Source organism: Meleagris gallopavo, chromosome 6 (genome assembly GCF_000146605.3).
Source record: "Meleagris gallopavo isolate NT-WF06-2002-E0010 breed Aviagen turkey brand Nicholas breeding stock chromosome 6, Turkey_5.1, whole genome shotgun sequence".
Lineage (NCBI taxonomy): Eukaryota > Metazoa > Chordata > Aves > Galliformes > Phasianidae > Meleagris > Meleagris gallopavo.
In genome coordinates this window covers 47,618,231-47,628,353 of record NC_015016.2, presented here as the reverse complement: position 1 = coordinate 47,628,353, position 10,123 = coordinate 47,618,231, and the positions used below count along the sequence as shown (strand labels likewise).

At 36.1% G+C, this 10,123-nt stretch overlaps 1 protein-coding gene across 19 annotated transcripts in view; it reads right to left on the bottom strand.

The window, feature by feature from the left end:
• Positions 1–910: 910 nt before the first annotated feature.
• LRRFIP2 (LRR binding FLII interacting protein 2) overlaps positions 911–10,123 on the bottom strand; it is a 49,860-nt gene continuing 40,647 nt past the window's right edge. For 15 of the 19 annotated variants that reach the window (XM_010713063.3, XM_031553995.1, XM_010713067.3 and 12 more), the window contains 7 exons: positions 6,544–6,645; positions 6,162–6,294; positions 5,189–5,238; positions 4,188–4,308; positions 3,523–3,602; positions 2,319–2,423; positions 911–1,614 (listed from right to left, as the gene is read on the bottom strand). In XM_010713063.3, coding sequence (XP_010711365.1) covers positions 1,504–1,614; positions 2,319–2,423; positions 3,523–3,602; positions 4,188–4,308; positions 5,189–5,238; positions 6,162–6,294; positions 6,544–6,645 — 702 coding nt within the window. In that variant the 3' untranslated portion in view covers positions 911–1,503. The remainder of the gene's footprint in view (positions 1,615–2,318; positions 2,424–3,522; positions 3,603–4,187; positions 4,309–5,188; positions 5,239–6,161; positions 6,295–6,543; positions 6,646–10,123) is intronic. The other 4 variants (XM_010713069.3, XM_010713072.3, XM_010713076.3 and 1 more) reach the window with 1 other exon arrangement.

The following is a 10,123-nucleotide window of genomic DNA, read 5'->3' as shown; positions in this document are numbered from 1 at the left end:
CAATACTACTATAAATGAGCAGGTCTAGGGAGATCTGCTACTTAAGGGATGTTTCTCAACACAGAAAACTTTTTTTTTTTAATGTCCAAGAGACATAAACACATCCAAGGAAAAAGAAAGTACGTTCACTTTTCCTGTGTAAATATGGCAGTTCCTTTGAAAATAAGCTCCCATAAAGACAGAAGCACAAATGCTCTGGATTGTAAACATCCTGAAATATATTTTGGTTTGAGAAATACTGACAGGCAACCGTTTGCAACAGGAAAGTATCTGATAGGAGTCCAAAAGAATGATGCCTCTCGAGTCAAACGTTTGGCCTTGCCAGCCTCAAACAAAGGCTTAACTGCCTGACACAGTGTTAGAACTCCCACTGCTGGTGATATTTATTAACACACTCGTTGTGCCAGCTTGAAAAGAGTGGAAGTTCTTAATAGCTTTCACTGTCCGCAGAGAATAAGCTACAGACAAAGCAGTTCAAAAAAAACTTGTACTGACTTGATGATGGTATTATCACAAAGTAGCAGACCTGCCTAGAAAAACAAAAAACCTCACTACTTCAAAACCTTTAGATTAAAAAGTAAAAAAAAAACCCTTTTTTTATGAATATGAAGATCAAAATTCACTGTTCTGTGAAGACTTTCTTTATTCCGTTGGAACCTCAGCATTTCAAAGAAAACACAAAGCATCTGCTTTTGGTCAGTAAAGTGTCCATTTAATAAACTCCGCAGCCATGTTTCCCAGCCCTTCCTCCCACCCTAAATTTTCAGTTCACACTCGAGCAGCAGATGACAAATTGACGGAATACAACAAAAGTCTGAAAATCTGTACTCTTAAACTAAGAGCATCAAGGGCTAGTATTTGACAAAGTTATCTAGAACTCAGATGTGCCCATGCAAAAAAAAAAAGCAGATTTTTATATACAGTCCCTATTTATTTTCTTATAAATTTAAATATTTTACAAAAATGCATTTTCAAAATGTATAAAGTTCATTGAACACCCCAAATGTATCTTAAAATAAAATGTTATCTGATTTCAAGGGTTATTTCAACAATGAAGTCTAAATTGCACCAGATAAAAGGCACTTGTGCTGTGTGATGTCTTGAGCAAACATATGTTAAGTTTATAATACAGTGTCGTCTTGAATTCATGCAGTTGTCTCTGAGCATCAAGCATCATTAAAGCAGCCAGAAGAGATCGTGAGTAAACTTGATTCCACAGTTGTGAAAATGTTTTCTATCACCAGGTTGAACATACAGCATTGTGCTCCAGCTCTGACTCTAGAATCAAACGCTACAGAAAAATTGCTGTTATTCACAAGGGAATTCAAACTACATTTCATTTTCTCATAAGTTACAAAAAGAAGTATGTCATTTAATTATGAAACTAAAACACCACTGAACAACTCTGTGTTCACATAGTGTGTGCCAATGAAAGTCTGTATTTAAAAATGAGCTAGGGGCTAGTTATTCAAGGAGCAGTGCATTGTATTTTCAATTTCCACTTCACTGTTGAGATAGAAGCGCAGTCCTATTTGCCTTCATCTTCTCCAGCCTTTTCATTAAGTGGCTATTGGTCATCTCCATCTCTTCTATCTTATCCAGTGCTGTTCTTAACTATAAAGTGAAAACAAAAGTTATCACCACCAAGTTTAATTGGACTTCTTGCTGTTTTTAAGCCTTGACAATGAAAATAAAAGTCAGAAATACAGCTTTAAAATTCTTTACAAAAGTACTGTGCGAGTTAAGGCTGATACTTGAAGAGTAGCCATATAGTTACTGCAGCCAGATGAACGAGAATTTAAATATTAACATAATAATGGGTAAGCAATTTGAATATGAAATACTGTCATCACCAGTTTCCCATTACACGCTATTGAAAGATAAAGTCCTCTCAACTACTGTCATTAGCTGATGGGGACACATTGCCACGGGTAGCAGGCATCACACAAGTCACGCAGTAGCTCCAAGCCAAACATGTCCTTTCCAGCTCTTTGCTACGTGTGTGATGGAAACTTCCTAGGATGATACTCGATTATGGGAAGGTTGGCTCTTCAGTAATATTTATGGAAGGATTAGTTTAAGATATACAAGTTACCGCATTAGGAGAAAATATAACTTCAGATCCTCTCTTTCAAGGACAATACTGCATTGAATGGTATTTAATACTACTTTCACGTGCTACAGTTGTCCTCTGAATGCAGCACTGAGAGTCAGAGGCCTTCTGAAAACACTTGACAGCTGTAACAGAGATTACTAAAAAGAGAGAGCTTGGACATAAAAGACAGTGCAGTTCAAGACAAGTGAATCAAGTTAATCACCTCTCGCTGAAGCTTCCTCTTTTCAGCTTTGAGTTCATCTTCCACCTTTTCTGCATTTTCTGCTGCATTTTTATACCTTGCAACCTGTCCCTCCAGCCGTCCAACCTGCAAACCCAAACAAAAAGAGTGATTACCCAAGGTGTTCCACCCTGAGCTCACTTACCACCACCAGTTCTTCCATTTCCAAGAGAACATTAACACAAGGCATCCTGTGAATTATCCCTATCTCTGTATAGAAAGAGGAGGTTTAAATGTATTTAGCAACAGCCATAATTTCAAAGTGTTTAAAACAAAAACAAAGAAAAAATCCACTATTACCACCACCAAAAAAAAAAAGCTAAAAGCAATGAAATGGCATGCAGAACTTCAAAACTCTGCTGGTCTCCTGGCAAAGGATGCAGAAAACAGTAGAGAATGGAACATAGTATGGAAATATTTCAGATGATATGAAAAGATACTGAACTAAGCAGAGAGAGCAATCTGTAAAATAAAGAATTGGGTATACATGGGGATTATACAAACCCTGGAAAGCTAAAAACCAGAGACACATGAAAGTAGAAAGAAGAAAGAGTCATAACATGATGCAAGACATCTTAAGCCAAAGTACAGATTTCAACAGAAAAGTATGGACTTGTGACAAAATCCTGGTTTGGACCCATGCGTTTTGAAGTTCACTTGCTAGACTGTTTCTTTTTAGCTCCTTGCTACCCACAAATCCATAGGACGGGGTAATCATCCACTGCTATACGAGAGTGCAATTGTGCAACTTCGATTCATACTATAATCCCTTAAATAATTTTCAAGTGGTCTGCAGAGATGCTGCATCATACCACATTACTCACCCTTTGCTAACACTAAAATTCCTGAATTTCTAAGAATGTGTCCCACAGTCAAATACAACCTTCATACAATTAAGCTAACATTAATGAATTTTCTTAAAAAGACTAGCTCTAGTCCCTGTTTACATTCTGCTGTACATTAATGTGCAAATTAACTCTGTATTTTCTTCTATGTTTAGACTATGCACAGCTATTTACTTGCAGCAAATAGGAAGAGAGTACAAATGTAACACTGTTCTGTGCAAACTAAAGAACAAGTAGTAGATCAAATTATAGTCTTCATAGGTTTTCTTGAGAAAAAGTATTGTAAAAGTTTGCAGAAAAAGTGTAATGGTACAAATAAATTTGAAGAAAGATGCACTTACATTTTGTTCCAAGGTGGTTATGTCTTGTTCAGCTTTTGAAAGTCTAAACTTGTATTCACTAATTTGTCTGTTGGCATCTCCTAGACAAAAATTGACACAAATACATTTCTCAGAGCAGTTCTCTGTACTGTCAGTACACCTTTTAAATCAAATTCACTAAAAAGCCCATTTTATTTATATTGAGGCATATGACAATCTGTTAAACGAGTAAAATATTCAGCTGAAGAAATAACTTGCTTGGAACGGAAAGTAGTGTAATGCTGCTAAGAAGCAGTGTTGAATTTTGAGCTGTATTTTAGTAATTTCTCATATTTTGCTTTAGGGAATGGTTAAATCTTTTAGATAAGTTTCTGTGTCAAACAAACAATCAGAACATTTTAACAAAAGCAATTCAGCTGAAATTCTAAAAGCTAAAAAACACATTTGTTCAATTATCGACACCCATTCTAGGCAAGACTGTTGACTGAGAACCAACTAACCACATGTAAATACATATTTAAAGTTATTATACAGTGAGAAATTTCCTGCAAGGAGTCATACCAAGGAAAAAATACCTACTCAATGACATATCTGTTCACAATACTACCGCTGTATAACAACACAGGAAAAGGTAGGCAGCTTCATCTCCCCAGTAAGAATACCTCTGAACATAACCATATACGTACTCTGCATTTCAATCAGTTGCAAGTCAGAACCATTCTCTAAGCCTACTATATCTGGATTCATGCCATCACTTTTAGAGTATTTCTGCCTTTCTTCTTCCAATTGCATCTTCAGTTTTCTAACCTGAAACACAAGTTTCACTTTGTGAAAAACACAAAAATTCGGTAGCTGTACACCTAAACATTCAGTGAGGCCAAGTAGTGCTGAGATGGCACTTGCTGAGACAGTTCTGCAAGTGGGAATAGCTGAGCCATGCAGGAGAGGCAGGAAGTCCATTCCCAGACGTCTGCCTATGAAACCATTTCCCCACTGTAGCGAGGTGAGCGCTCTCTGCATGTCATCTTTGCAATGGGAGCTGCAAAATCCCCACTCCTGATATAAACCAAATCTTTTAATTGATTTTTACACTTATATGGCTATAATTATACATATTTTTATGCGTGTAAGATGTAGGTACATTCTCAGCAAAAACAGATGTTGGCAACATCATTTTATATTTTTTATATTGATGATATGTTCAACTAGAAGCACAGAAACTAGTATACTTAATGAATACTCACTGGATGTGTGTTTTCTTGAGCTCTCTCTTCAATATTGAAACTACATTAAAACACAGCTACTTTGGTACTAGTAACTTTCTGTTTAACTGAAGTGACTAAAGAAATAGTACACTATTACCACTCAGCAGTTTGGCAGAAAGATGCCAGACTTCCGACAGCTGTATTTTACTGAATTCAGTATTCCTGGATAATACCAGAAGGAAATCTATGTGTACTAATTTTTTTTTTTTTCTCCATTCTTTAGAACCAGAAACAGAGTGAGAGGACCTGATAATTCCTGGCAGTCAGACAGTTTACAAGTCAAACATTCAGTCTTATTTCGTTTGAGCGCTCAGGTATTGGTGACTAATCAAAAGGTGCCTGCATTTGTTTACTGCTACTTTATGAATATCCTGTAAAGGATACACAAGAGGTATAATTTTGAAAATAACAGGCTGTTTTACCTGGGACAGCAGTTCTTCCTTTTCTCCAGCTAATTTGCGTAGCCGGACATCTAAAACAAGAAAGTTCTATTAGAAAACATGAATCTTTAAGTAAGGATCTATTTCTTGTAATTTTTGTTTTGTAAGTAAAATGTTCTTCAAACAAAGCTAACAGCATTGGGAGAACAAAACCATGATATCTCCCTAGCAATAACATAATGCTTTTCAGCTAATAGCAGTAAAATGAGAAAATACTTAATTGTTTCGAATATTAGTATAACAGCTCTAGAACAAAGAGCTCTAAGTTTAGTGATTCTTCAAAGTAAATTAACAACCAAGCAGTCAAGTGAAGATCGGTTTTAAATAATAAAACATAGTTTTGTTTCAACATATAGAAGCAGCCAACATGTTTTTTTCCTAGTTGCATACTCTTCTTGCCTTATTCTTAAAGATTGCTACCTCTTCAGGTACAGCAGTAGGCTTGTGGAAAGCATACATTTATAGAAAGCTTTATAGTTTCTGTTCTCAAACTACAGAAAAGTATTTGGGAATGGTCCCAGAGGAATATTTCAAAATCTCAAATCAGTTAGGAGATCAGTAATAGCTACAAAATACCCTGTCAGATAATGAAATGTAATGATTATAGGAGGATTTACAAGGAAAGCATAACTTTGTCAGTAACAAAGCATAAAAGGTGTGTATTTCACAATACAAACACGTACCAAGCCCAATCCTCATCTAAACAACGCTTAATTATTGTACATCATGTGCAAATATAATGCAAGTGTACAGTGAAATTTATCTGCATGTTAACTAACAGTTTCACGGGGTATTGACTACACACAGATTAACTAAGAAACTAAAATAAATGTCTGGGAAAAAGAAAAAAAGCATATGTTATCTTTATCTCTATTTGATTCTTTTTAAAACCCGTGGATTGTGAACAGAAAGCAAGTAGGCTTCATAAACTGTAGTTATTTTTGGATATCTTTACCTAGCGGTCCTTCTCCTGCAGATTCCAAGACTTGAGCAGCTTCCTGCGATACAACTGTTATTGCACCAACTGCTGATTCATGGTTTATATCACCATTTGGTGTGCCATCTGGGATTATCACTAATCCATGTTTCTGAAAGTACAGAAGAGAAATTGGTACTCACAGGAGTCCGCTGCTAAAATGTAACCGTACCGAAAGTTTTTGAAAAGCCTTCTTGAAGAGATTGAAACAATTACAATGAAGTGCTCCATCCGACCTACCCCAAGGTCACGTATTGAAGCTGCACAAGAACAGTAACCATTCTTCCTCCTTTTCACCGACCTTGATTTCATGCCCCATTGCTGGGTTTCTGATACTGTAAAGCAGCTACTACCAACATACCTCTCCTCTCTTCATTGTTTCCTTCAGGTCAGCCAACTCCTCTCTGAGCTCATCTCGCTCATTCTTAATGCAGTCAAAGTAATCTTTCTGTCTTTCTAGGGCCTGGGTTCAGGCAGATAGCAAGGAAAAGAATGGCACAGAGAAAAAGATGACAGATAGCAGAAAGATTTTCTAAAAATAAATACAAAAAGCTTAATAAAAGAAATTAAAAGGGGTATTTTATGTATGTAAAATGTATCTATAGCTAACATCTAACAACTACATTTTGCAAGTCAAACATGTAGCCTCATTGCCACGTTTCTCATGACAAATTTTGTCCCAGTGGGGTCTTAGTTAATTTCTATTATAGAATTTTTTAGAATATTCTGGTTTTGATAGATTTTGATAATCTAAACAAGGCATTAGAAGAGCAAGTCATTCTTCTTAACATGGCCAGATATAAAATTTGCTGGAACTCAATTGTCAAAAGATTTTCAAGCATCACACTCATTGAGATAAATTTCTTTAACTTCTACAGTGTGGAAGTAGAAATCTTACCTCATTGAACCACTGCATATATTAATTCTGCCATGCACTCAGAAGTCTAGGTTATTTGTACTAAGCACCTTTTACTATAAGCAGATTAATCACTTCTACAGAAAAGCAGAAACAAGCACTAGCAGTACTATTCCAGCATGAGAAAGGATCACAGCTAAAAGCACAACATATGGATATAGATGGGTTTGCCTACCTAACTAAACTGCAGCTCTGTTACTTGGCAGTTAATCAGACATTTTCCCTTGACTGGGCAGGATCCCAGTATTCCATTCAAGCTCAATATCGCATGCATTACAAATAATCCTGACTACAGAGCAACTGCAAAAACATGCACAAGTTTTCCTAAGAAAGTTATTTAGCTACACTTTGCATCATGCTTTTAGGAAGGAATGATAACAAGAAAGAAATGAAGGTGAATACCACTGCATTGCTTGTAATTGCTCCACGTGATTGCAGTATGCTGAACTTTAATAATTAGTACAAAACAATTGAAATGTAGAATTTATAAGATGTCCTTTCATTTCCACACCCATACTATATCTTTGTAACAACATCAGTGTGAAGATCCTTAATCAGTACATTCTTTTGTGTTCCACTGAAAGACGACTGCCATTTCTGAAGCATACAGGGGTGGCGTGGGGGTGAGTGTTCTGTGTTCACCCATATGGAAGGGTGGACACAGAGGCCTAAAGTCACACTGTAGATGCAGAACCTGTGTTCTTGGCAGTGCCCTGTGATGCTGCTGGCCTTACTAGAACACCCTTTCTATCTTCTCCCAAAACATAAAAGTGTTGGCAAGCAGGAAATTGTTATAACCAGGTACCTATATCTATGGAGAGATTGATAATGACTACTCAAAACTGAAAAATCTTGTAAAACTGCTTGTTTTTGTATGCCTGAGGGTTATGATATGACATGGATTTTATACTAGATATTGTACTACTGCAATTCTTCTCTAAGGAAAATTAAAATAGTAATAATAACAACAAATTGAACTCTACAAGCATATTTTAACATACCAACGTGATTAAAATCTGACTGCCTGGTAAAGAGCATACTTGTCCAGGGTTCTACTTATTAAATATTCCAAAAACCTTCATGAAATCTATACCAAATTCAGACACATCACTGCTAATTTCAAATTGGTCACACAGGTACTAGACTACAACAGCTGTACCTTTCAGTAATAATCTAACCTAAAAGTTTTGTTCAATGTCTTCAAATTGACCATATTATAACAAGGCACAACTACTAATTTTGATTGCTTTGTAGAAACAGGATAATATAAGGAGACATGGGTAGAACAAGCCATGCTATCTTTGTTCTGCTTGCCTTTCTTCCTTCCTCTGAGGTACCATCAGTCTTGCAAACTTTTTAGAGGTAGGTTATAATTCTAAGTCAAACTACTTCCTGAATTTCTGAAGCTTTGCAAAGAAGCTGGAATAGAGTAAAATTAGCAAGATGACTCAGTACTGAGGAGAAAGACAAAAACTGAGAGCTTAGAAAAATACCTAAACATTTTAGGTAACGTGAGAAAAAAAAAAAAGACAGTGGCATTATTACATTTCAAGAAGTAGGAGATTTTAAGGTTAAGATGAGAACACAAACTGGGAGGAAAGTTTTTTAGCTTTTGACTTTGTGAATATCTGCAGTAACTAAAGAAAAAAATAATTGTCAAGGAAGCTTTTAGTTCTTTGAACATTAGATATATAATAGCTTCTGCATTAACTGTGGTGAGGTATCTGAAAGAAAAAAACAGGAACTGAGACAGTCTGGTACACAGAAGTGATGAAGAGTAAGTGTGGAAGAAATATGATCAGTTAATACAGAATTAAAATAAGCTTCCTGGAGCATACCCAGAAAAAAAAACAACTATGGAAGTTGAAATACTATTTTTCTGATGGAGAAGAATGTTGCAGTACGGTTTGAAGGAATGAAACAATAAAAATGACATGAAGGAAGAGGGTTGTTTTTGTTTTTGTTTTTTTAATAAATCTAAGTGCTGAAAGCTAAAGATAACTTTTCACTTTTCACACTAACTTGAGCTTCAGCAAATACATTAATATTCAAAGAAATGTGAATAAGTCAAAATCCTGGTGTAAAATTAGTTTGATAGAAACAACCCTGAAGTTCCTAAAAGACACTTCCCTTCTGAAGACTACCCACAGTTAACTCCCTCTCACCGCTAGGCAATTTACTTGCAGACCAGAACAGCCACAAGTTCAGCCATGCAATTATTTTTTAGGGTCAGCCTGGCTCTGAGGCAGCTTTTTCATTGTGACCAGAAGCAAAGCTGGCAAGCCCTGCCTGAACTATATCAGCTGTGTAACAAATACATGACTGTTCTTGCTGTACCACCTTTCCTGCTACACAGGAACCCCAGAGATACTCCTTCAAATGAGCTGATACAGCCAATGTTTCAATTTCAGCTCTCAGTTCCAAGACTTGGTACCAGTCAGCCTGGTTCAGTACTGTATCCAAAGTAAAGACCTAGAAGAATCAAGAGCACAATACAGAAATGTGCACGTGTGGCTGAAGAACTCAAGTCTGCATGCATACCTTAGCACTAGGTATGCTAACTACAAGCTTAACAAGTATTCACTGAGACTTCTCTGCATTTGAACTCTTAGCACCTGCAGCTCCCCAGGTTTTCCACTATTCCAAATAGACCAATTGAAAATCCACTGATTCTTAGGCAAACTGCTAAGACAGCAATAAAGGTAGCAGCCAAATCACTAGCAAGGTTTGAACTCTGTTCAGATTTTGAAAAATTTAATTTACCTTCATAAACACTAAAAGTGTTAAAAGTTATTTCAATTCTGTGTAAAACTCTATCAGTGCCACGTATCTGTGGATCAGTGTAAAGGAACAATTTTTATATCTGTTAAGGATAAGGAAAAAGTTACTTTTACAAGTCTTGACTACAGGTTAAAAGTGTTCTGAAAAAAAAATTGTACGTAACAGTTAATTCCATATTTTTAATATATTAAGATTATTCACCATTATGCAAGTAAAGAAAGTGGAGCTAATTCTCTCTCTCTCA